This window comes from Chiloscyllium punctatum, chromosome 4 (genome assembly GCF_047496795.1).
Source record: "Chiloscyllium punctatum isolate Juve2018m chromosome 4, sChiPun1.3, whole genome shotgun sequence".
NCBI classification, from domain to species: domain Eukaryota; kingdom Metazoa; phylum Chordata; class Chondrichthyes; order Orectolobiformes; family Hemiscylliidae; genus Chiloscyllium; species Chiloscyllium punctatum.
In genome coordinates this window covers 55173428-55200372 of record NC_092742.1, presented here as the reverse complement: position 1 = coordinate 55200372, position 26945 = coordinate 55173428, and the positions used below count along the sequence as shown (strand labels likewise).

The 26945-nt window shown below is 41.2% G+C and overlaps 1 protein-coding gene across 5 annotated transcripts in view; it reads right to left on the bottom strand.

Moving 5' to 3' along the window:
- ktn1 (kinectin 1) overlaps positions 1-26945 on the bottom strand; it is a 146836-nt gene that overhangs the window by 74505 nt on the left and 45386 nt on the right. For all 5 annotated transcript variants that reach the window (XM_072568781.1, XM_072568784.1, XM_072568785.1 and 2 more), the window contains 5 exons: positions 21108-21238; positions 16386-16508; positions 14416-14559; positions 11138-11232; positions 3444-3588 (listed from right to left, as the gene is read on the bottom strand). In XM_072568781.1, coding sequence (XP_072424882.1) covers positions 3444-3588; positions 11138-11232; positions 14416-14559; positions 16386-16508; positions 21108-21238 — 638 coding nt within the window. The remainder of the gene's footprint in view (positions 1-3443; positions 3589-11137; positions 11233-14415; positions 14560-16385; positions 16509-21107; positions 21239-26945) is intronic.

Genomic DNA, 26945 nt, shown 5'->3' with positions numbered 1-26945 from the left:
AAGGTAAGCATCAAAATCAACAGGTAAAGTTGAGGTTAGAGAAAAAAAATAAAACAACAAAACTAAAGACATTGTTCTGTGTTGACTGCTATCTGCAGTCAGATACAGATGACCTGAAAAAGTGTAAATAGTAGTACATAAAGGAAGTGTAGCTATTACAGACACGTGGCTGCAGGATGATAGATTGGGGCTGGAAACACAAAGGATCCATGACATTTAGGAAGAGGAGGAAGTGAGGAATTAATGGTGGTACTAGCACAATGTAGTGATGAGGGCAGAGCAGTGACATGATCTATGGACTTCAGCAAGTTGTTTGACAAGGTTCCCTGTGGTAGACTGGTTGGCAAGGCTGGATCACAAGTGCTGCAGCAGTTCTGGCCCTCTTAACGGAAGAGATGTGTGCCAGAGAGTGAGTGCAATGGAGGGTCACTGGACAGATTCACTTAATGTTAGCACTGATTTGTGTAAAGAAAAAAAAGGGAGCATTTGCCTAGAATTCTCTGCAATAGTAAAGAATAAGAGATATTCTCATACAAATTTAACAAAGTTCCAGATACAGAGTATAAACATAAGGATGTTTTGCTAGTTATGGAATCTAGAACCAAGACAGAGCTTCAGAATTAAAGGCAAGTGTTTTTAGGACAGAGTTGAGGAATCTCTTCATTCAGAAGGGTGGCTAAATCTTGGAAATTTTCTGCCAGAGTGCCTTAGAAGCTCAGTCATTAAGTGCAAAGTGGATTAATAAATTTATGGTTAAATGACACAAGATGATACAGGGATAGAACAGGAACACGGCATTGAAGTTAATGTTCAACCATTATTTAACATATTGAGACTACAGGGGCTGAAGAGTCTGTTCCTAGATTAATGAGAGATAGGAAGAAATACAAAACAAATCAGATCAGCCATGATCTTATTGAATGCTAGAGCAGGATCAAGGAATCAAGAGGTCTGCACCTGCTTTTAATTTATAGGTTCCTAATCATTCATAAAATCAACTCAAAAACATTTGGAACATTACCTAGCTAAATGAAAGGACAGATTAGGAAAAACAAATTAGTTTCAAGAGGTACAAAAATTGTGTCCATTTTCATTAGCCTAAAGAGTCAAGAGGAAAACAAATGGCAGCCAACATTTCATTTTTTAAAAAGTTGCAAGGTAAAGCCAACTCAGTAAAGAAAGAACATGAATTCAATGATTAAAAAAACTTTAAAAAAGGTCAAGACATACTTTAGTCAGTGATATTCTATGACATGGAATTTCTCAGTTGTAACAACAGAAACAGAAACCATATTAAAAGAAATGGATCAATGTTTGAAATTGATAGGACAGGGAAATGGAGCTAAATGAACAGCTCTTTCAAAGTCAGTAGAGACACAACAGGTTGAATGAAAACTTGTAAAAAAAAAAGGCCTGTAATATGGCTAAACCACTGTAGGCTTGATAACTCCAAGTTTACATAATCTCCCAAGGAGCTGCACAGGAGCATTGTAACAAAATAGGTCACTGTGGGTACGAGACCACTGACCTGATGCTCAGACAAAGAGGCAACTTTGAAAGAGTGAGTAATTTGAAAGAAAAGCCAAGCAGAGGTGTTACTACCAAGTCAACAGACACTGCAATCACCACTAGCGAAGTAGTTTAAGAATCTGGGATGTTCACTGGCCAGAAACTGATGATGCAAAAGAACAGAGACAGATAGGGAGTGGCAAGGTCAATCAAAAAAAGTGATTCAAAAACTGGAGAATGAGTTTTTAAATTGAAGGCACTACTCAAAGAGGAGACAAATCAAGCCAGTGATGAGAAGTACTTGGGGGGGAAAAATGGGACTTACAGCAAATTCAGATGACCAGTTTTATATGACCTCACATCTGTATGTGCAAAACCTAGGAAATCAGCAGTGAGCTGGAAGAGAGAAGTCTTGGGGTAAATGAAGGTACAATGAAGGGTTTCAGAAGCAAGTACAGGTGCAATATTGTACAGCTGGGAATAGGTGGCCTTGGTGATGGCACAAATACATTAGCAGAAGCTTCTCAGGTTGACACAAAAAGGCTACAAAAAATCTACTTTAGTTTCACACTGTCAGAAAGAGTTAGCCACTCAAACAGAGTTTGGAGCAGGAATGGAAAACAAGTTTAGTCTTCACAAAGTTTTGTATGAAGAAGTTTCTGTCCATCCAGTACTGGATGTCAGATAGGTAGTCTGATAATTGAGAAAATGGTGAAAAATTGAGGGGGGGGGAAGCGCGGAAAACAGAACTAGATGACATCAGCATACATTTGAAAACTACTGCTGTGCTTTTAGATAACATTATGATCGGTCAGCACTCAAATGAGAAATACGTGGGGGCCAAGACCAGATTCTTAGGCTACACCAGAGGTAACAGTGCTTAAGCAGAATGAGAGGCCATCACAAAAGTACAGCATTAGAGAAGATAGAGTCAAATGATAGATGAACAATAAAGAGGTATTACTGGAAGGTATGGTGGGCACTGAATTAGAGGCAGACAGGTTGAGGCAGTCACAAAAGTAAAATATATCACAGTCTAATGATATCATTTGTGATACTGATAGGAGCTATTTTGACTGTGACAGGACTGAAACCCTGAATCAGGGTTTCCAGCATTGAGTTCAGGTAGCGATGGGGTGCAACATGAAGTAGTAAGAATATTTTAGAAAGGAGATGGTTGTTTGAAGGTATATTGCATACGAGTATGTCCCTTTGAAGCAAAGATATTGACAGATTTAATAAGAGGAAGCAACACCGAAGACAGACTGGGAATATCAGCTGCCATGGAAACCAGAAGGGCAAATTGGGCATTCAGCATTTTGTTGACATGGGCTGGTGGGTGCAGGAGGTATGTCTGATGGACTCTGTCTTGCTCATTTAGTCAAAAAGGAGACATAGCACAGGAAGCAAAATAAAAAAATATGGTGAGAGCTATTAAAACCTTATAGTAGTTGAAGTAATTATAATGACATGGAATCAGTTTTTCCTTATTTGGCATTTAACAACTAAGATGCACACAGCCAAACTGGCTTACCGAACTTTTCACCCAGATTTCAATAAACAGCATATTCAGGAAGTAAATAAAATATTCTCTCTGCCCACAGTTGTTGCTCACCTGGAGTATTTATTAATTTTTGTACAAATAAGCAATTAAGAGGAAAAAGACAAAAACGATTTGTTTCAAAACTAGCACCCAAAATAACCAATACATACAGTACCTTTCTGGATTTTTGAATGTCGAATATTAAATAAAGTGCCTGCATAGAATAATGTCTTATCGCTGTTGTGGGCAGAAAGGTAACAAGTTCATTCCATCAATTTTTAATTCTGTTTTTAATTTTAGCTGAAAGTTCCTCCAACAATCCACACGTTCACTGACCTAACCTAAAATACTCATCTGGCAAATCTTGTTTAGGTGAAGTCTGCTTTTATACCTTGAGCTGTTGAACAGTCTGCTCATAAGAAACCTCCAAATTCTTTTTCTGTGCCTCTTCTTGTTGAAGACGATTAGTTTTCTCCGTAAATTCATTCATTAATCTGGCATAATCCTGACGTAATTTATTCAGTTCTGTTGACTGCCTATATTGAAATTAAATCAATTAATAGGTCATTCGCTTTAAAGAATATGCAATTTTTTAAAAACAGTACTTTTTCTCCCTTTAGCACTTTAATCCAAAAGAACAGACATGTAATGTCTCATTATGTTCGCATGTATAAGTAGTTTGAATTGCATTGTGAAATGCAAAGAGTGAATCTTCATAGTTTTGTTCAATTCACAGACCAACTTCAATATAAAACAAAAAATACAACATACAGAAGGCCAAAGAATAACATACTCCATCAGTGTCAGCAATCTAGGATTAGTGATAGCTTCACCAACCTTGTCTAAAAGGAATTTTAAAAGGGAAACTAATTCTCTCAAACTGTGGAAGCTTCCTTCACACCATCTCCACCTGATTAACAAGAAACAGCAACAGGCGTTGTCAAGGTGGGTTTGGGAAGCATACAGAAGTGCAACTTGCTCTGGGAACAAATCAGAACAAGCATCTGAAGAATAGCTCCACACAGTCGCAGACCAAGAGCAGGTGGTATGATACATGATGGGTAGTCGTAGTGCAGGTCATTGCGGAAGCTGCACTTCAGGAGTGCTTGCGTGTGGTTTGCTTTTGCTTCACCAGAACAATTTATTTTTTGGCAAAAAAAAGCATCCGGAGAAAGCAATTGAGTGATCACTGGACCAGTGATCAGGCTGATAGCAAATACTAAAAATGCTGATTTATAAACTAAAGCTGTAGAATGTTGGTAAAGGATTGGCAAAATTTGGGGCAACAGTGGCTCAGTGGTTAGCACTGCTGCCTCACAGCACCAGGATCCCAGGTTCGATTTGGGTGACTTTCTCAGTGTCTGTGAGAGTTTCCTCCGGGTGCTCCGGTTTCCTCCCACAGTCCAAAGATGTGCAGGTCAGGTAAATTGGCCATGCTAAATTGCCCATAGTGTTAGGTGCATTAGTCAGAGGGAAATGGGTCTCTGGGTGGGTTACTCTTCGGAGGGTCGGTGTGGACTGGTTGGGCTGAAGGGCCTGCTTCCACGCTGTACGGAATCTAACGAAAAATCAAAGCCAAGCACATGGTCTGCTCAAAATTTTCAACATAATGGAGCATTTTGACTCAATGCAGCAAGTATTCTGTTAGACAAAAGACCCCCTTGAGTGGAATAAGTATTTAATTTCAAAAGGTAAATATGAACAGACAGTAAAATTTTCTTAAAAAGCATGGTTTGTGCAATAAAAGTTTTTTGGGAGAAAATTTTAAAACCTTACTGTAGCAATCTATAGAAAGTTTAGTTTTTGATTTAAGATCTTTAAAATTAATTAATAATTGCAACCCTACTCAAAATTAATTTTGTTTCCCAGGCCTCAGAATCTACTCAGACCCGAGTAGCCATGCAGCTGATGCAGCTGCCACCCCCATGCTGATTGTTGATGTCACTTCCACTCCCACAATCACTTCCACCCCTAAATTCATCATGCATCACACGTGACATCACTTCCGCCCCTCACATCATCGCTGATGCCACATGCTCAGTGACTTCCGCCACCCCCTACTGCCGTGGTCACCACCACTTCCACCCCCACCAATGCCACTCACCTGCATTCTGCTGACATGACCCCCACAGACCCCACTGTTACTATCTCCACCCCCCAGAACCCTGAGGGGAACACTACCCCTGCTCATGCCTCCACCCCCATTCCCCCCACCATCACACCTACTCCAGTTACAGGTTCCGCCCCCACTCCCAGCTCTACACCCAAACCAGATCCCAGCTCCCAGCCCTGCCGAGCTTTCACCATCCCTCCAGACCACCCCCTCACTGAGGACGAATGATCAGTCCTCAGCAAAGGACTCACCTTTATCCCCCTCCGTCCATGCATCAATGAATTTAATACACGCCGTGACGTCGAACAATTCTTCTGTCGCCTCCGAGCTTATTTTCACAATCAGGACTCCCGCCCACCTTCCGAGGACCCCTTCGCCCACTTCCAACACACTGCATCCACCTGGACACCCCGCGCTGGCCTATTACCCGCCCTCGACCTCTTCATTTCCAACTGCCACCAGGACATTAACCGCCTCAACCTGTCTACCGCCCCTCCCCCACTCCAACCTCTCACCCTCAACGTGCAGCCCTCTAATCCCAACCTCACCATCAAGCCAGCGGATAAAGGGGGCACAGTGGTAGTCTGGCGCACTGACCTCTACACCGCTGAAGCCAAATGCCAACTCGAGGACACCTCTTCCTACTGCCCCCTCGACCATGACTCCACCTCCCCATCACCAAACCATAATCTCCCAGACCATACAGAACCTCATCACCTCAGGAGATCTCCCACCCACAGCTTCCAACCTCATAGTCCGGGAACCCCGCACTGCCCGGTTCTACCTCCTTCCCCAGATCCACAAGCCTGACCACCCTGGCCGACCCATCGTCTCAGCATGCTCCTGCCCCACTGAACTCATCTCTTCCTACCTTGACACTGTCCTATCCCCCCTAGTCCAGGAACTCCCCACATACGTTCGAGACACCACCCACGCCCTCCACCTCCTCCAAGATTTCCGTTTCCCCGGCCCCCAACGCCTCATCTTCACCATGGATATCCAATCCCTCTACACCTCCATCCGCCATGACCAGGGCCTCCAAGCCCTCCGTTTTTTTCCTCTCCAGACGTCCCTAACAGTACTCTTCCACCAGCACTCATTGGTTTGGTCGAACTGGTCCTCACCCTTAATTTCTCCTTTGGTCTGGAGGAAGTGGGAGGATTCAAAGGGGTAGCCATGGGCACACCAATGGGCCCCAGCTATGCCTGTCTCTTTGTTGGCTACGTAGAGCAGTTGATCTTCCGTAATTACACCGGCACCACTCCCCACCTCTTCCTCCGCTACATTGATGACTGCATTGGCGCCACCTCATGCTCCCGCGAGGAGGTTGAGCAATTCATCAACTTCACCAACACATTTCACCCTGACCTTAAATTTACCTGGATCATCTTTGACACCTCCCTCCCCTTCCTAGACCTCTCCATCTCCATTAATGACGACCGACTTGACACTGACATTTTTTACAAACCCACCGACTCCCACAGCTACCTGGATTACACCTCTTCCCACCCTATCTCTTGCAAAAATGCCATCCCGTATTCCCAATCCCTCTGCCTCCGCCGTATCTGCTCCCAGGAGGACCAGTTGCATGACAGAACATACCAGATGGCCTCCTTCTTTAGAGACCGTAATTTCCCTTCCCACGTGGTTAAAGATGCCCTCCAACGCATCTTGTCCACATCCTGCACCTCCGCCCTCAGACCCCTCCAACCGTACCAAGGACAGAACCCCCCTGGTGCTCACCTTCCACCCTCCAAACCTTCGCATAAACCAAAATCATCCGCCGACATTTCCGCCACCTCCAAAAAGACCCCACCACAGGGATATATTTCCCTCCCCACCCCTTTCCGCCTTCTGCAAAGACCGTTCCCTCCGTAACTACCTGGTCAGGTCCACGCCCCCCTACAACCCACCCTCCCATCCTGGCACCTTCCCCTGCCACTGCAGGAACTGCAAAACCTGCGCCCTCACCTCTATCTAAGGCCCTAAAGGAGCCTTCCACATCCAAAGTTTTACCTGCACATCCACTAATATCATTTATTGCATCCGCTGCTCCCAATGCGGTCTCCTCTACATTAGGGAGACTGGACGCCTCCTAGCAGAGCGCTTTAGGGAACATCTCCGGGACACCCGCACCAATCAACCACACCGCCCCATGGCCCAACATTTCAACTCCCCCTCCCTCACCACCAGACGCCTGGAGGAAGAACGTCTCATCTTCCACCTTGGAACACTTCAACCCCAGGGCATCAATGTGGACTTCAACAGCTTCCTCATTTCCCCTTCCCCCACCTCACCCTAGTTCCAAACTTCCAGCTTAGCACTGTCCCCATGACTTGTCCTACCTGCCGATCTCATTTTCCACCTATCCACTCCACCCTCTCCTCCTTGACCTATCACCTTCATCTCCTCCCCCACTCACCCATTGTACTCTATGCTACTCTCTCCCCACCCCCACCCCCACCCTCCTCTAGCTTATCTCTCCATGCTTCAGGCTCACTGCCTTTATTCCTGAAGGGCTTTTGCCCGAAACGTCAATTTCGCTGCTCCTTGGATGCTGCCTGAACTGCTATGCTCTTCCAGCACCACTAATCCAGAATCTGGTTCCCAGCATCTGCAGTCATTGTTTTTACCTAGCTTTGTAACATGCTCAGTACTAAAATATAGTTAATGGATAGCGTTTTAATCATGCTATCGAGAAAGTCTTCACATATGTAAAGTAAGGCAGGTCTTCCACTTGCATAAATTTTCCATCAATTCCGTTTACACGTATTGCCTTCGTTGCTATCACAGCAGAAAACATTTCACTAAATGCAGTGCTAGGTACTAACTCAGTCATGATCTTTTCAACTAATTGTTAATACTCTAGGTATGTCACCAAAGCTGGAAAGTATTTGTTGTTGAATCTTTATTTCAATATGATAGATCTTTCAAGCAACACACACTCAAACTTTGAAAGATTTTAAAATCACAATGGCTTTTGAGAGTCACCAGGTAAACTATTAAAAGAATGATTTGCAAACTACTAATCTCAGGGAAATAAAAAAATAAGGAAAATCTCTGTTCCAACAGATACTTTTGATTTTTGCCAAGATCGATATTTATACAGCTTTTGAGAGAATTCTCTCAAGGGGAATTTACAGATCGAGTCAGTAGTTAGGGAGGCAAATGCAATTATGGCAGTTATTTTGAGAGGACATAAAAATAAAAGCAGGTTTCAGAGGCTCTATAAAGTTCTGGTCAGGCCACATTTGAAGTATTGTGCGCAGTTTTGAGCCCCATATCTCAGGAAGGATGTACTGGCCCTGGAGCATGTTCAGTGGAGTTTCATAAGAATGGTCCCAGGAATGAAAAGCTTAACATAAGAAATGTTTGAGGACTCTGGGTTTATTCTTGGAGTTTAGAAGGATGAAGGGGGACCAAATTGAAACCGATAGAATACTTAATGGCCTGAACAGATTGGATGTTGAGAAGATGTTTCAATTGGTTGTAGAGAGGCACAGCCTTAGAGTAAAAGGGAAGACCTTTTAGAACAGAGATAAAGAGCAACTCCTTCAGCCAGAGAGTGGTGACCCTATGAAATTCACTGCCAAAGGTGGCTGTGGAGGCCAGGTCATTGCATATATTTAAGACCAAGATATAGGTTCTTGCTTGTCAAGGGAATCCAGGGTTATAGTGAGAAGGCAGATGGGGTTGAGAAACTTATCAGTGTTAGGTTCTTTTCCTGAGGTTTCACACACTAGATGCAATTTACACACACCAACTTCTACAAAACGGTTAAAAAGTTTATTAAAGCTTGTACAAGCTAAGTCACCCCTTTGACCCTCTTTGCAGTCATGCGAAGTAGAATCAAAGTGAGGCCCTGAACAAAGAAACACATCCCCTTTATACAGATCAGTTGGTCATGCTCAAGTATTCTGGCCACTGCCGCAAGTCACATGCCACGCAAGACAACCCCCAGGTACAATGGTAGGATGAGATCATCCTCGGAGATAATGTCATAATCCTGGGGAATTGTTATGCAGACAACTTCCTGAATCAGTAATTCCCCAAGACAATGTAGGTGTGATATATCTAGCTTCAAGGGATGGCTAGAAAGCATTTCTGGATGGAAGAGATTGAATGATAGTTTAATTTGATATTAGGAGAAGTCGTCGCAAATGACTGCCTAAATGGAGTGGTAGTCACCCGCATTCTTGTGTGAATATATAGTTTCCACTCACTTTCAGAAAGTGGAGTCAGTGCAATTTAACTCTAATATTACATGACTGTCCAGAGAGATATTCCAATGTAACCTTTTAACATTTCAATCAGCCATGATTGAATGGCAGAGCAGACTCAATGGGCTGAATAGCCCAATTTGTGCTCCTACATCTTGTGGCTGCATGGTCTTAATTCCACCTTACAACCAAGGACATCAGAACGCAGTTCAACAGCTGAGCAACTAACTGCAAAGTTGAGAAGAAAACAAACTACCTCTCTCCTCTAACCTGCTTCACTAAGATTTCGGAGGTGAAATTATCTCCGGGAAGGTCAACAGGAGCCTTTGCAGCTACTACGAAATTTCTTTTGTCAAGGCATTCATTCCAATCAAACATCAAGTAAGAGACCTTAAGCTTACACCAAATCAAAAGACAATTAAATCTATAGATACAGTTTTGTCATTAGCTGTATCCAGCTTTGTTCATCACTGAGGTCCATAAAAATCAAACTCTATACAAGTCACAGCTGCAGTTCTTTGCTAGTTTCCCTCTACTCAGAAAAGTGCACATGGTTTTACCTGAAATACTTGAACTGTTGTATGAGGTTTCATCTTCGTGCGTTATGGATATTTAACAACTTAATGTTACCAAACACTGCAAAGTTCTGACCAACAAAATGATCAGTAGCAGCTAGCTTTCCTTCAGAGTGAGGTCCCCAGAGCACAGCAACAAGTTAAAACCATACCAGCTGCCAAGCTAGTTCAACGGCCCTAGTCAGCCAAAAGTGTTCTCAAAGAAAGCAACTGTTTTATCAATGATGTAGTTTTTTTTTCTGTCATGGCCATGAGGTGTTAGCAAAGTGTGCTATGTTCGAAGTTGCCACAGGCACCCACTACCAAGACAATGATTCTCTTCCAATAATCTCACATTGCACAGACAGTTCATAAACATCCGAAATACTCCCTCGTAAATATGGTGACAGTTTAGTGAGGATACAATCGTGCAAGTGCTGGGCAGTTTCTGCCAGCCTTGGTTAAACCATTTAGTAATATACTGTGACTGCATGACTGCAGTTACTTCATGGATTTCTTGGAAACTCTGTTGAACCTGGTCTAAAAATTGAGAATTTTGTCTTCAGCTAACGTAAAGAGTATTTATCAGTTAGTACTTCAATCTTCAAAGTGTAGAAAAATTACTAAGTAATCTACATCAGTAGCATTTCAAATCAATGTTTCCCATAAGAAGATTTCTATTTTAGTCATCCAAGGGGAGAGGAGTAACATTTTTAAAAAAAAACAAAAAAAACAATCAGCCTAACGCAATTGCTAAGTTTCTGTGATCTCGTCCCAACACCATTATGTTGCACAGTCTATCTTAACCTCGAAATGGGCCAGACATAAAGAGAGACACAAACAAACAGATTGACTTAGACTATAAGTGCCCAATCATTTCCTTTAAATTGTCTTTGCACAAGGCAATGACCTAGCTGTACATATCCAAATTAAAAAAAAATACTGCTCCTTGAATTATCTCGGAACCAAAAAGTCAACTTAACTCTGCTCTTCCTTTCCCTACACAGGGGTCTGTTTTTCTCAGTGCAAGCAACTAGTTAAATGGACTATCCTTGTGAAACAAAACAGTTTAAGCAAGGAGCCAACTGCTAACTCCAGATCAGTTGTTAATCATTGATTTTATTATTAATGATTCATTCACAATCAAAATTACGAATTTGCACTTAATATTTTCGCTCTTGGATTCAGGACAACTCACTTGCTCTCCATTTGGGTGGGGGCCTTGCTCACAGCATCTCTCAGGATCCTGTTCTCTTGTTTCAATGCTTCAGTTTGATCTTGCAGCTGGCGAAACTGAAGGAAATAGTTTTCATTAACTGAATTATAGTTTATGCTTAGTTCATCTTTTCAGTCATTTACAGTAGAAATTTAGTTAGTTCTGTTAAATTAGTAATTATATTTACTAGACTTCTAAACCAACCTGTTACCTAGTAAACAAATTTAGCTTCAGTTCAAGCAGAATCCTTCTTAATTAAAAAGTTTTGGATCAAAACAGGAACCAAAACAAGCTTTGGCTGAATTCCAGGGATGAGACAAGATGAGACATCAAGCCAGCATCAAGTGTAGCATCAAGATGCCCAAAGGCAATTGGGGAAAAACTCCCTGCTCATTAAAGTCAACACCAAGCACGAAGGAAGACTGCTATGATTATTGGAGGAGTGTTATTGCTGACCCAGAGCATCAATGTAGGAATTCCCCAGGGCAGTATACAAGGACTAACATCTTCAACTGCTTCAATGACCTGCCCTCCTTCATGAGGCAAGAGTAAAAGGGATGGTCATTGTGAAGGATTCATTTCATTCACAACTCTGCAGATACTGAAACATAGCCTGTTTCCATATGCAGCAAGTCAGAGACAACAATTCAGACCCAGACTAAGAAATAGTCATAGTCAGACCATACAAGTCATTGCCAACAAGAGAATCTAACCATCTTCTCTTGAGTACAAGTTTATTATTATTACTGAATCCCCCGCCAATATCCCAACATGTTACCACTGACCAGAAACCTAAGTGGATCAGCTAGAAGGCAGGTCAGATTTTGGAAATATTTTAAAACACGAAGTCACTCCGAACTCTCAAATGTGCTCAACATCCACAAAGAAACATGGCAGGAGTATGATGGAATACATTATTCCACTTGCTTGGATGGTTGGAGTTCCCAAAACCATTTAGGACAAAACAGCCAACTTGATTGGCACCTCATTCACCAACTTAAAGATTGATTTCACCTACCACCCCAGAAGGTGTGCCACCTAGAAACTTTATTTGAAGAACTGCTCAAAGCACCTGTGACAGCCCCTTCTAAACCAATAACCTTCACCACCTAGAAAACAAAAGTACCAGACACATGGAACACTACCACCCTGCAGGTTCTCCATTAGCACATTAGATGGACTTGCATCTCTAATTGCTTTTCCTTCACCGTTGCAAAGTCAAAGTTCTAAAGCATTCTTCCCATAGCACTGCTGTACCTGCATCACATGGACTGCTGTACTTCAAAGTTTCAAAAAAAACACAACACTAGGTTATAATCTAAACAGGTTAATTTGGAAGTACTAGCTTTCACAGCACTGCTCTTTCATCAGGCGTATAATCTGCTGTTGTGAGATTTTTAAACTTTGTCCACTCCAGTCCAACACTGGCACCTCCACATCATGGCTGCACTTCAAGGAAGCAAGTCGTCATCATCACCTTGGATACGAATTTGAGACTGGCAATAAATGCTTACCTTGCCAGTGATACACACAGCCCATGACATTTATAAAAGTGCACTCTCAAAATAAGAGAAGAATTGATCTGCAGAAAAACACCGCAACCATCAAAATGGCTTTTCCGTATTAAAAGATGACAGATTATAGAAATATTATTCCTGTTAGTCTCAAAAACATGTATCTGAAGATATTCATTGCACCAGGATATTAAAGCTTTTATTAATAAAAAGCCAGCCTTAGTGTCAAAAGATGCTAAGCATTTACAGTGTTGAAAAGTAATTTTACTCTCCATTAATTGGTATTATGTCTATTAGCAGAAGTATTCAAATAATTTCAGACCACTGGCTAAATTATGGTAAAATGGCAACCTTCACAAGGCAGAAGAAACTAAACATTTACTATGCAAAGGGTTAGCACTCTTCCTTCACTTAAGAAAATAAATCTTAAACCAAACCACAAATGAAAAAAAAATCTTATATATACACACATTTCAAGCAGCAAAAAAGGTTGCTACGGATGTGTAGAAGTAAAGCCAGCAAGGAAAAAGCATCAATTCCCAAAGTTTACTGCCAACACCAAAAATCAATAATTTTGTGTTAAATTAAAAGTAAAAGGCAAACTCATTTGTTGGCAACTGCCTGTAGTGATTAAATATCAGTCGCTACGAAGTAGCCTTTTTTTTAAAAAAGATCAAATTTTCCAAGTTACTCCTCATGACACAGGAACTGAATTTCTATGAATATGAATAACCATTTTATTGCATAACAACAGCCTGAAGATTACCAAGTTAAACAGTAAATTAGTTAGCAAAGGAATTCTACTTCTACAAACTACGCATTAAAACATACACAAGCTCATTGCCAAACCATGAGAGTTTGGATTCCCTCTGACATCACATGATAATTGTCTAGCAGAGCACAGTTCTCAGTTGAAGAGAACTAATTGTCACATTCAATATATTTCCTATGACTAAAACTGAGCAACTGCTTGTGCAATCTTGCAAATTAAGATGATACTCACACTTCCCAACTAAAAGCAGAAGAAGTGAAATTTCAAAAATATTTAAAAAAAACTTACAAAAATCAAACTTTAGATACACAGGCATAAAGAAAGGATTGGTATCTTCATGTTTCCCTAACAATGTTCTTTGCAAATAAACTAAAAAAAATCCAAAATAACGATAGTAACTTGTGTACTTTTTACCCAGGAAACCACTATCTTCATAAAATGTCAACATAAATGTGGAAGTAACAAAAGTTTATCAATTTTAATAATGACTTATACTGTAACTTGGTTTGAGATTGCTTGCTTTTGCTGCCCCCCCAAAAAAATGATCCAGGGGAAGCAGCATGGTGGCTCAGTGGATAGCACTACTGCCTTACAGCGCCAGGGACCCAGGTTCAATTCCAGCCTTGGGCTGTGTGGAGTTTGCACATTCTCCCAGAGTCTGCGTGGGTTTCCTCCGGGCACTCTGGTTTCCTCTTTCAGTCCAAAGATGTGCAGGCCAGGTGAATTGGCCAAAGCTAAATTGCCCATAATGTAAGGTGCATTAGTCAGAGGGAAATGGGTCTGGGTGGGCCATCTTCGGAGGGTTGGTGTGGTGTGGATTTATTGGGCCAATAGGCCACATCCAAAATTTCTAAATAGGCCTACAGTGAGAGCAAAGTAACTCAAATCATTTTGTTTTTCAAAAACAAAAGTATAATGGAAACAGAATTCAGTTTGCAAAGTTACAGATGAGAAAGAAGATTCTTTGGACTTACCTGCATCTGGGTTTCATTCATATGATCCTGGTAGCTGACTTGCAGCTTGTTTTGCAATGCTGCTAGTTCTTTTTCAAGGGCAGTGCGTTGTTCTCTTAGTTTGGACTCAACTACATTGGCTTTCTGTTTTTCAGTCACTAATTCCTAATAAAATTTTGGAAATTATGACAGACAACAATAAAAAGTGTAATTAAATCAAGTCAAAACTGCAGTCAAATCAATCCTCGCTTTCTCAGACAGGTGATCAAAACAAAAATGAAGCAATGCTTGGACAGCCTTTAAAGTACAAATTTTATCTGCCACTTGCAAAAGGCCCTCCTAGAACTATTCCACAGGTCTAAGTGCATAAAGCACACAATCTTTTGAAGTGCTGCCAAAATAAATGTTCAAAACACAAATAGTCTTTAAACTATGCTAAAAAGAGGAAAAGCTAGACATCCACAGTTACAGAAAGAAGCTGAATCAATGGGATATACTGATCTACTATCACTGGTCTGCTGGAGCTGCTCAATTCTCAGACAATGCGGAGCACTGTTGAGAGATTCTTCTTAAAATCCTAAATTGGCCCAAGGTTGTATGTCTCCCAGAAACATTGCAACTGTGTAAAAGGAGACAGCCATGACAGTTCCCTCTTCCATTCAGCTCAAACCGTCTGCATGGTCTCCCCAGCCAAGTCCCTGATGTGTAATTAATGGTAACTTTGATATTGGAAATAGCTGGCAAATCTACTCAACAGCTTTCATCATTTTACACCTGTTGTAGCAGTTTGATAACTGTTCCATCCAGGAGTTCTTTACTGTATAATTTAGAATATGACAGTGTACAGATGAAGAGCACTAACTAGGCATTCACTTGAACTCTGAACAGATTCAGACTGTGGTTGTTCAGTTCAGATGTGTGCTTGAATATGCATTTAAAGTTGTATATTGCAAGTATTTAGCAACTGGTGTTAGTTAGTTCTATCCTTCAACTGGCTTTCTAAAATATGGTTAACATTCACTAAGTATTTTGTGTTTATGATTTAATTATTTATAAGAATTGCATGTCCTGGGGTGAGTGGGAGTTGAAATGGTCAGCCACACAGCAATGGGGTTGTTTGGTGAGTGCCCCAGAGATGTCCTCTGAATTCACTCTGCGAGTTGGCATCCTGTCTCCCCAATCAAGAGCAACAGACACAGTACATGAGATGGGTGGACGTGCAGGAAAATCTCTGTCAATGTGAAAAGATCCTTTGGGGCATGAGATAGAGGGGAGAGAGGTGGTGTGGGCACAGGTTTTACATGTCCTGTGGCAGCAAGGGAAGCTACCGGGGGTGGAGGATGGCGGACTCCCTAAAAAGAGGGTGTGTCATGGAGGAAATGGCATCGATGGAACACAGATCAAGAGGGGTGGAAGGGAAATAAGTCTTTGGTGGTAGGATCTGATTGTATTTGGCAGAAATAACGGTGAATAAATGCGCTGCACCCAGGGGTTAGTGGGGTGGAAGAAGAGGACCACTTTTTATTTTTGGGGAGGGGGATCTACCCTTGTTGTGGTTAGAGGGGTAGGGTTCAAAAGGCAGAGGTACGGGAAGTGAAGGGGATGTTCTGGTGGGCATCATCGACCACAGGGGAGGGCAAATTGTGGTCCTTGAAATAAGAGGCCATCTGGAATGTTCGGGAGTGAAATTGCTCCTCCTGGGAGCAGATACAGCAGAGACGTCAGAATTGGGAATCAAAAGATGACTTTATTTTTTGCGGGGGAAGAGACGTTGTGTAGTCACTGACCTCTTAGCCCCCACCTGCATCTACCTATCACCTTCCTCCCATCCCTTTATGTATCTCTCAGCCCCCTTGTCCCTCCACCTTTCTAAAAAAAAGGGCTTATGCCAGAAATGTTGACTCTCCAGCTCTTCTGATGCAGCCTGATCTGCTGTGCTTTTCCAGCACCACACTGACTCTATAATAGTTAGATTTGATTAATTATGTTACCTGATTCAACTGTTTGCATTTATCATTTGAAAGATTAACTTCATCTTGCAAAGCTTGAAGCAACTTCTCTTGCTCCTGCAACTGCTGTTGCAATCCATGAACTGGATCACATTTTACTCCAGGCTGGAAGAGATCAAAAAAAAAATTTCAGTCTTCTTAGAGGAATGCACAATCTCCCATACCATAATGCACAAAATAGACAGTGATTTGGCAGTGAAACTAGGCTGGGTAAATCAAATGAGCTAATCAAAAATGGATTTCATAGCTTTAAACGTAATACCAGAAATACTGGACAAACTCAGCAGGTCTGGTATCCCTGGAAATAAAAGCAGAGTCCAGTAGGATTTCTTTGGAGCAGTAAATGCTGAGATCAGGCAGTATCAAGGGAGCTGGGTTAATGCTTCACCTAGCTGGTGTGGCCTTGCATTAGACCAAAATTTATCACCAAAGCTATTAGCTTTGTTTCTCATTCCAGAGATGCTGAGCACTTAGAGTCAGAGATATACAGCAGAGAAACAGACCCTTCAGTCCAACTCACCCACACGGTCCAGACATCCTAAGTAAATTAGTCCTATTTGCTAGAATTTGGCACATATCCCCATTCAGATGCCTTCTAAAAATATTCTAGTTCTATCAGCCTCCACCACTTCGTCTGGCAGCTCATTCCATAACCATATCATCCTGAGAGTGAAAAAGTTGCCACTTGGTCCCTTTTAAATCTTTTCCCTCTCACCCTAAACTTAAGTCCTCTAGTTTTGGGCTTGCCTAAAACAGGTAAAAGGCCTTGCCTACTCACTGTATTCATGCCCTCACAATTTTATGAAAGCTTTTTTAAAAAAAAGTCAACCTCTGACACTCCAGGGAAAATAGCCCCAGCCTATTCAGCTTATCCCTACAGCTCAAACCCTCCAACCCTGGTAAGACCCTTTTGAATATCTTTTCTGAACTCTTTCAAGTTTCACAACATCCTTTCTATAGCAGGGACTGAATGCAGTATTCCAAAAGTGGTCTAAACAATGGCGTATGAAGCTGAATCATGACCAGCCAACTCTTGTACTCAATACTCTGACCAATAAAGGCAAGCATACCAAATGCCTTCTTCACTATCCTATCTACCCAAATCTCTACTTTCAAGGAATTATGAACCTGCACCCCAAGGTCTCTTTATTCAGCAACACTCCCTAGGACTTAACCATCGAATCCTGCCAAGATTTGCCTTTCCAAAATGCAGTACCTCACATTTATCCAAATTCAACTGCATGCACCACTCTTCAGCCCATTGGCCCATCTGATCAAGACCCTATTATTTGGAGGTAACCTTCTTCGCTGTCCACTCGACCTCCAGTTTTTGTGTCATCTGCAAACTTACTAACCATACCCACTATGTTCACATCTAAATCATTTATATAAATGACAAAAGAAAGTGGACCCAAAATTGATCCTTGTGGCAAACTGCTGATCACAGGACTCCAGTCTTTTCCACCCTGTATTCTACCTTCAATCCAGTTCTGTCCCCAAATAAGTGGTTTTGATTTGGAGTAATTTGATTTGATTTCAAATTTTGACCATCCATAGAACATTGCTTTCATAACATTTTTTAAAAATTCCACTAAACCAAAAGAATGAATCCAAGAATATCAGGAAAAAAAAATTATAAACCTGAGAATTGGGAGCAAATTACAAGCCAAAGGTTAACCAAGAAATTGATTAGGGAAAGAAAAATGTGAATGCAATCAAGGAAGAAAAGCAAAGCAGTCTGTAAAAGCTTCTTTATGTAATAAGTAAATAGGACAAACTAAAGCAACTGTGTAGACATTACAGGTGCAGATCAGAGAATTCATAGTGGAAAACTGGTGGTGAACTCAAACTATTAATTTGTGCTCGTGTTCAGAGGGAAAAATACAGAAAATTTCCCAGAAATGCCAGGCAATCAAAAAGGGACCAAGGGATAGAAAAAGCACAACAGGTCAAGCAGCAGAGGATCCTCTGATGCTGACTGACCTGCTGCGCTTTTTTCAGCTCCATTCTGGACTCTTCAGCAGCGACAGTTCCGTATCTCCAACCAAGGGACTTGGGAAACAAAAGAAATTAGTAAGACAAAATATATACTTGAAAAGTTAAACTTGTTTGAACACTGATAAATCCCATGGACCAAATGAGCTACATCCCAATATGGCAAAGGAGGGCAGCTACAAAGATAGTGGATGCCTTGATGGCTCTCAAAATTCAACGTGCCTGGAAAGATCTCTCCAGACTCTAAAGTAGCAAATGTAACCCCACTTTTAGAGATAGAGGGAGAATGGAAAACTACAGACCTTGAGGTTAGTAGCAGTGACCATGTTAGAATTGGTTATTTTCTAAGTCATGTTTGTCAAACATGTCACTATATTTTTCAGGATGTTACTTGGAGCACATGTAAAAGGAGACAGGGTGGATGTAGGCAAGGTATTTCCCTTGGCTGGTGTGGATATCTCAGGATTAATGATGATCCATTTAAAACTGAGTTGAGAGGAATTTCTTCACTAGTGAATTGCTGGAATTCACTAACAATTTCTGTCTTGAAACTGTTAAGTGCCTCGAGACGAATGGCCTGATGACATGCAGATGGCACAGGAAAGTGGCACAGTAGCAGATGAGCCATGACATAGCAGGCTCAACAGGCTGAATGGCAGATCCCTGTTCCCATGCCATCTTTCTTACTATATTTGGTTTGTCCAAATTTATCATGTCTAATGTGCAAGTACAAGTCTAGGCTTTTCTAATGTGCAAAAGTGCTTCCACTTCAAGTATTAGTTTCAACAAGACTAAAATGGTTAAAATACTTCCTCTACGAACAATCTAAAGCAAGAATTGCAGAATTGAAACTTTAACTTTAGTTTTATGATAAGTGGTTGGTTGCTTTTAAAGGAAGTTAAGACTTCATTTACAACACTTTAATATTTTGGCTGTAAGTGTACTTAACTTCCAGAAGGTCAAACTCAATACCGATGTTCAACATTGATCACAACCTTAAGAAATACTAGGCAGAAAGAACAGTTCAAAGTGACGAGACTAAATCTAAATGGACTCTTCAGAAGGGAAATTTGTATAGGATACATTAAAGAGATTTAGGAACCAAGAAAATTGATTAGTTTTAAAATTTTATACTCATCTATTAAGAATACTGAAACAGTAGATACACAAATTAAATTTTCAGGCATATTATTGGGACTATGCAAAAGATACATCAAGAAAGTGTGTTACAGAACTTGAAAGGCTCAATTTAAACAAGTTCAACAGCCATGCACACATACAACTTTTTAATGCTTTTGTAATAGCAGACAAACACTTTAAACCAGATTCTGGATTAGTGGTGCTGGAAGAGCACAGCAGTTCAGGCAGCATCCAAGGAGCAGCGAAATAGATGTTTCGGGCAAAAGCCCTTCATCAGGAATAAAGGCAGTGAGCCTGAAGGGTGGAGAGATAAGCTAGAGGAGGGTGGGGGTGGGAAGAAAGTAGCATAGAGTACAATGGGTGAGGAGATGAAGGTGATAGGTCAGGGAGGAGAGGGTGGAGTGGAAACCAGCTCAGCAACTGCACCTTCTGTGAAGGGGGTGTACAAACTATTTGTTACACAGACGTATAATCAAAGTGCTATCCAAATACTAAAATTAATACTTACAGAAAAGAATAAAAAACAGAAAAGTCAGACACTTAAAATTTTAAGAAATAACTTCCAACACTTTGATCATAAAGTGGACTTTTCTAAGAGAGGGTCTCACTTCAAATAAGGAACAAAATGAAAGGAAGTAATCCAGACTCATTCAAAATAGACTGGATGGTATTGGACAGATGGCATAAAGACACAGGAAACAGAAGCTAGGAGTAGTTCATTTAGTCAGAGTTATACAGCATGGAAACAGACGTTTAGAGCCAACTTGTCCATGCCAACCAAGTTTCCAAACGAAACCAGTCCCACCTGCCTGCATTTGGCCCATATCCCACTAAGCCTTTACAATTCACTTAACACTTAAAAGCCATTTGGATGGGTAAGTGTACCTGCATCTACCACTTCCCCTGAAAGTTAATTACACATATTAAATGACCCTCTGGAAAGGTTTCAGATTCCCCTTTGTAAGGCAAAAATCTGCTGACATCAGTCTTGACTGTATTGATCAACTGAATAGTCTTGCCGAGGGTAGGAAATTCAAAATTCCTTTCAACCAGAGACTTCTCATATACCATATCCCAGAATTTAATTTAAGCATCTAGTGTTAAATCCCTTAGAATAAAAAAGGGAGTAATACTGCATTTCCTAGGACAGCAGGAAGGAATCAGGATTCCACCTAAGGCAGAACAAATATGATGGGCTAAAAGTGGGCACAGACACCGATATCACAACAGTCTAGAAAACTGTACGTTCCACAATGACCTGAATTAAAGTAAATCTATAGCATTAGAAACGTTATGTTACTACATCCACAACAAAACCGTATGATATACTAATGACAAGGTTAGCCAAGTACTCAAAACAATGCAAGTATCTTCAGGGCTCAGAAAACATGGGAAAAACCTACCTCACATTATGTGAGCACACCAGCAGATACACACCACATAAAGGGGATTTTAAAATTTCTTTACATAATGTTCAGGTGTTAGATGAATGACTCAAGATTGGCAAAAGAGCCTCCCTAGTCTCCATTCATTTTAAAAATCAATTAAACAAATGAATATGCCACTTACTTTCTGCCAAATTTCTTGAAGCACACTAGCTTTCTCTTTCAGAATGTCAGCCACATCGATAGCCTCTTCCTCGGTGAATGTCATGGTTTTCAAAGAAGAAAGAAAATCCTTAAACTTGATATCAGTGTTTTCTGTAAAAGAAATACAAATTGGCATCACAGTAATTAGTTAATTTAATAGATGGTGTGCCTCCTTAAACACTAGTTAAATACTTGAGGCACTCTATGACCAACAATTTGCAACATGGCAATTTCCAGAGGAGTCCAAAGGCATTAGTGCAGAACATCTTTCCCTTTCTAGCCTTCCATCTTATCCATTGTCACAAGCATTAAAAGTTATTCAAAACAGATTTCAAACACCAAATGAACCAAGTGAATTAAGATAGTGAAACATGCACTTTTAGTACAGCAGGTAAAGCTTATAATGTAATGTTTATCTTAACTTTTCATTCAATAACTCCAGAGCTGTAAACTACAATATTGTGATGCCTCCCAGTAGGTTTTCAGAGGAATATTAAATGTCATGTGTTCCATATTTTAGGACTCTGTCTCAATCAGTTCCAGTCAACCCTCACTTTTCTCTGGGGGAACAGGTGGCATTATCAATGCCTGAATAAAATTCAAACATGGTTGAAGTCCAAGCCAAGGACCTCAGATGTTGCATCAGTTATTTCCTTAAAAAAGTGCTATATGTGACAGATGATGCCTAAAGTGAATGAACAGGAAACACTACTTAAAATGTACCTTCCAGAAGATAGCAACTCTTGACATATATACTCAAATTTCTCAACCAAGTAGGATATACTAGCAGTTCTCAATCCAGAGAAAAACAACTGCTTAAAGACATGATATTTATGAATGGACTCATTGAAAACAAAGATAGCTCTTCAGCCCATGAAGTGTGAAAGTAACATTCACTCAGGTTTGAGGCATAAACTTTGACAACACATCTACACATGGTTTTTTTTTGAAACCTCAGAGGGTGTCAGGCTCACACAAAGATGATTCAGAGCACATAACACCATTGCTTTCAAAAGTGGTCTTAAATCAAATCACATTTGAGAAGGTAAACACTTTTTAGGAAACTCAAAAGAATGCACAAAACTCATGAAAAGCAAAGACCTGAAGTGGTGTGCAACTTTTATTTAATCCACTGCTCGTCTCCTTGGACCTTCACACAGTCTGTTTCCTGACAACTTGGCCTTTCAAACATAGCAGGTCAAAAACTAACCTGTTGGGATACTAGAATTTACACAGTGATAACATTGCCACCACACAATAATGGCTGTCACTTGAACCAAGTTGAGTTGAAGCACTAGAAACACTGAGCAAGTCATAGCAAACCAAAAATACTCAGCTTATCATCAGTTTCTCCGGAAAGTAAAATGACAGAGAAGGCTTGGGGACAACAGCCACAACACATCTGACAAAGGTGCAGCAGCAGTCTATACTCAAATTCTAGCAGTCTACTATTTAAAACAAAGCATGTAGGGCAGGTCATGCCCTGAACTTGCTTCATCCTCTCAAACTTTCAATCTTAATATTCTATCACATATTTAAAAATAAAGGAATCACACTACCCTTCCCAAAAATATTTCAAACCTCGAATCTCAGTCTTCATCAATTGGAAACCCACACTAATTTGTCAACATTTACTTGCCCTACCTGGGACTGATGCCATAGCAATAATACCCACATTTCCAGACTAGAAGATCCAAAAGTTCAAGTACTACCTGCCATAGAAACATCATAACAGGTTATGACAAGGTTGATTAAATACATATGACTTGCACATTACAGCCTCTTTTAGGCATTTGACAATAATAAATTTGTCAAATGATGCAATCACATAATCCCCATAATGAGAACATCAGCTTGCAGTTCAAATAAAAGCCACAGGATGTCAGCGAAGAATCATTAGTTCAAGCCACCAACATTACTGCAAGTTAATTCATCTTGGGAGCCTTGGCACAAAGAATATCAGGATTCTCCCTACAAAATACAGTCAATGATGATACATTACAACATTAAAAACTTTCAAAAGGAAATAATCAGCAACGATATTACAACAATTAAAGATATGTCCTAATGTACTACTTCAATTGAATAACAATTTATGATTACAAACTGTTAAGCCCCTTTCAATAATAAAGTAGAATATTTCTGTTTCATGTTTAACTCTTTGTTTCTGTGCATGAATCCCACATGTAAATACAATTTCATCTAGCAATATATCAATGTTTAAAATCTACAACTCAAGCATACAGAAAAACTATTTATCCATCAACCCTGAAGTGCATAAAAACAAGAACATGATACATCAAGCCTTAAATATGAGAGTTAGTGAATTAGTTTTGTTTGGAGATAATTTTTCACAAACAAACATTTGCCTCTTGAATGTTTTCTAAAAGGCGACTATCAGTTTGAAAAAAAAGTTTGTGGATTCTGGAAATCAGAAATAAAAACAAAATTAATGGAAAAGCTCAGCAGGTCTCGCAGGATGTGCAGATTTAGTTTCAGGTCCAGTGATTCCGCCCCCCCCCACCCCCCCCTCAAAATGCATGGTAATGAGGAAAAATGTTGCATTTTATGCAAAAGGGGGACCCAAAATTTGAATCTTCCCACATCAGATGGTAACATTTGAACTTAGATTTTTAAAAAATGGAATTGAGGTGGTACTGAAGGAGATGAAACATATGGGGGAAACCCCATCTGGCTCACTAACATTCTTCAGGGAAGGAAATCTGTCATCATCTGGTCTGGCCTACATGTGACTCCAGAGCCACTGCAATGTGGTCGACTCTCAACTGTGAACAGAAATGGCCTAGCAAACCACTCTGCTGCATCAGTCATGACAAATTCTCAACCAAGTCGTGAAACTGGACAGACCATCCAGTACTGACGTAGGCACAGAAAAACAAGCCAGCAGAAAACAGCCTGGTTGACTCTACAAAGTCTTCCACAGCAATATTTTTCAAAACAAAAAGCATATCCCTTTATTGTCATGTGTACTCAAGCTCAGAAGTACAAGTTTACAATGGCACCTCTTATGGTGCTATCTCAGGTACAAAGTACCTAGGTACAAATCTTAGATACAGAAAAAAGGGAATAAAAAGGAAAGTAGAATTACCTTACAGTGATTCATGTAGTGTAAGACCTTGTTAAAAACTATAAACATTACGTGGCAGTAGCTCAGCACAGGGGTTTTACACACAGTCTGACTGGCCTTGCCACCCACTAACTGCCCACCCCAGACCAACAACTGCCTACACCACTGCCACCACCCTCACACTGGAGTTGTGTGCCAAAATGGGGAGAGCTGTCTCAAACTAGTCAAGCAGCAACCTGATATAGACGTTCATCTAAATCATACCTCAAAAGCAATGCCCCCGACACCACTATCAGCATCCTTGAATATGTCCTGTCCCATTGTCCCAGGTCAGACTCGGCACCCTGGCGAGTTCTTAACATTTAATGGGATCTGCAGTCAGTCTCATGGCTACATGTTAAACTTTCTGTTGACTACCACATATCATCCTCCTTGGTTGATCAATCAGTACTCCATGTTGAACGACACAGAGAGCACGGACGGTGGCAAGGATGCAAAACCGACGCTGGGTGGGGGTTTTCAACATCCAACAATAGAGTGGCTGGGCAACAGCCCTACTGACTGAGTTGGTCTGCAGCAGGTGACGAGGGAACCAATAAGAGGGCAAAACATATTTTACCTCATCCTCATCAATCTGTTGTCAGTTGCAAAATGAGTCTGCCTGCGACAGTATTGATATGATTGACCACCACATAGTCCTTGTCAAGACAAAGTCCAGCCTTCACATTGAGAACACAGTTCATGAAGTGTAGCACTACAATTGTGCTAATCGGGACAGGCTTTGAACAGATCCAACAACTGAAGACTGCATATCTGAGGCGATGTGGGCCATCAACAAACAACAGAATTATACTTTCACACAATCTGCAACCTCATGGCTCCCATATGACCACTACCATCAAGCCAGGGGACCAACTATGGTTCAATGGAAAACACAGGAGGGTATGCCAAGAGACATATCTGAAAACAAGATGTCAACTTGAAGCTACCAAACAGGACTACTTGCATGCCAAGCAGCAAGACCATAAGACATAGGAGTGGAAGTAAGGCCATTCGGCCCATCAAGTCCACTCCGCCATTCAATCATGGCTGATGGGCATTTCAACTCCACTTACCCGCATTCTCCCTATAGCCCTTAATTCCTCGAGACAACAAGAATCTATCAATCTCTGCCTTGAAGACATTTAACATCCTGGACTCCACTGCACTCTGCAACAATGAATTCCACAGGCCCACCACTCTGGCTGAAGAAATGTCTCTGCATTTCTGTTCTGAATTGACCCCTTCTAATTCTAAGGCTGTGTCCACGGGTCCTAGTCTCCTCACCTAACAAAAACAATTTCCTAGCGTCCACCCTTTCCAAGCCATGTATTATCTTGTACTTCTCTATTAAGTCTCCCCTTAATCTTCTAAACTCCAATAAATACATCCCAGGATCCTCAGCCGTTCCTCATATGTTAGACCAACCATTCCAGGGATCATCCGTGTGAATCTCCGCTGGACACGTTCCAGTGCCAGTATGTCCTTCCTGAGGCGTGGGGACCAAAACTGGACACAGTACTCCAAATGGGGCCTAACCAGAGCTTTATAAAGTCTCAGTAGCACAACAGTGCTTTTATATTCCAACTCTCTTGAGATAAGTGACAACATCGCATTCGCTTTCTTAATCACTGATTCAAACTGCATGTTGACCTTTAGAGAATCCTCGACAAGCACTCCCAGATCCCTTTGTACTTTGGCTTTATGAATTTTCTCACCGTTTAGAAAGTAGTCTGTGCTTTTATTCTTTTTGCCAAAGTGCAAGACCTCGCATTTATTCACGTTGAATTCCATCAGCCATTTCCTGGACCACTCTCCCAAACTGTCTAGATCCTTCTGCAGCCTCCCCACTTCCTCAGTAGTACTTGCCCGTCCACCTATCTTTGTATCATCTGCAAACTTTGCTAGAATGCCCCCAATCCCTTCATCCAGATCATTAATATATAATGCGAACAGCTGTGGCCCCAACACTGAACCCTGTGGGACACCGCTCGTCACCGGCTGCCATTCCGAAAAAGAACCTTTTATCCCAACTCTCTGCCTTCTGTCAGACAGCCAATCCTCAATCCACCCCAGCAGCTCACCTCGAACACCATGGGCCCTCACCTTGCTCGGCAGCCTCCCGTGTGGCACCTTATCAAAGGCCTTTTGGAAGTCTAGACCGACCACATCCACTGGGTTTCCCTGGTCTAACCTACTTGTCACCTCTTCAAAAGAATACCAACAGGTTTGTCAGGCACGACCTCCCCTTACTAAATCCACATTGACTTGTTCTAATCAGACTCTGCTCTAAGAATTTAGAAACCTCATCCTTAATGATGGATTCTAGAATTTTAACAACCGAGGTTAGGCTAATTGGCATATAATTTTCCATCTTTTGTATTGATCCTTTCTTGAACAAGGGGCTTACAACAATGGTCTTCCAATTATCCGGGACTTTCCTTGACTCCAGTGACTTTTGAAAGATCTCAACCAATGCCTCCGCTATCTCCTCAGCCACCTCCATCAGAACTCTAGGATGTATCCCATCGGGGCCAGGAGATTTGTCAATTTTAAGACTTTTTAGCACTCTCTCTTTTGAAGGGCAACCATACTCAACTCAGCCCCCTGACTCCCTTTAATTGTTGGGTATTACCTATGTCTTCCACTGTGAAGACTGACGCAAAGTACTTGTTAAGTTCTCCTGCTATT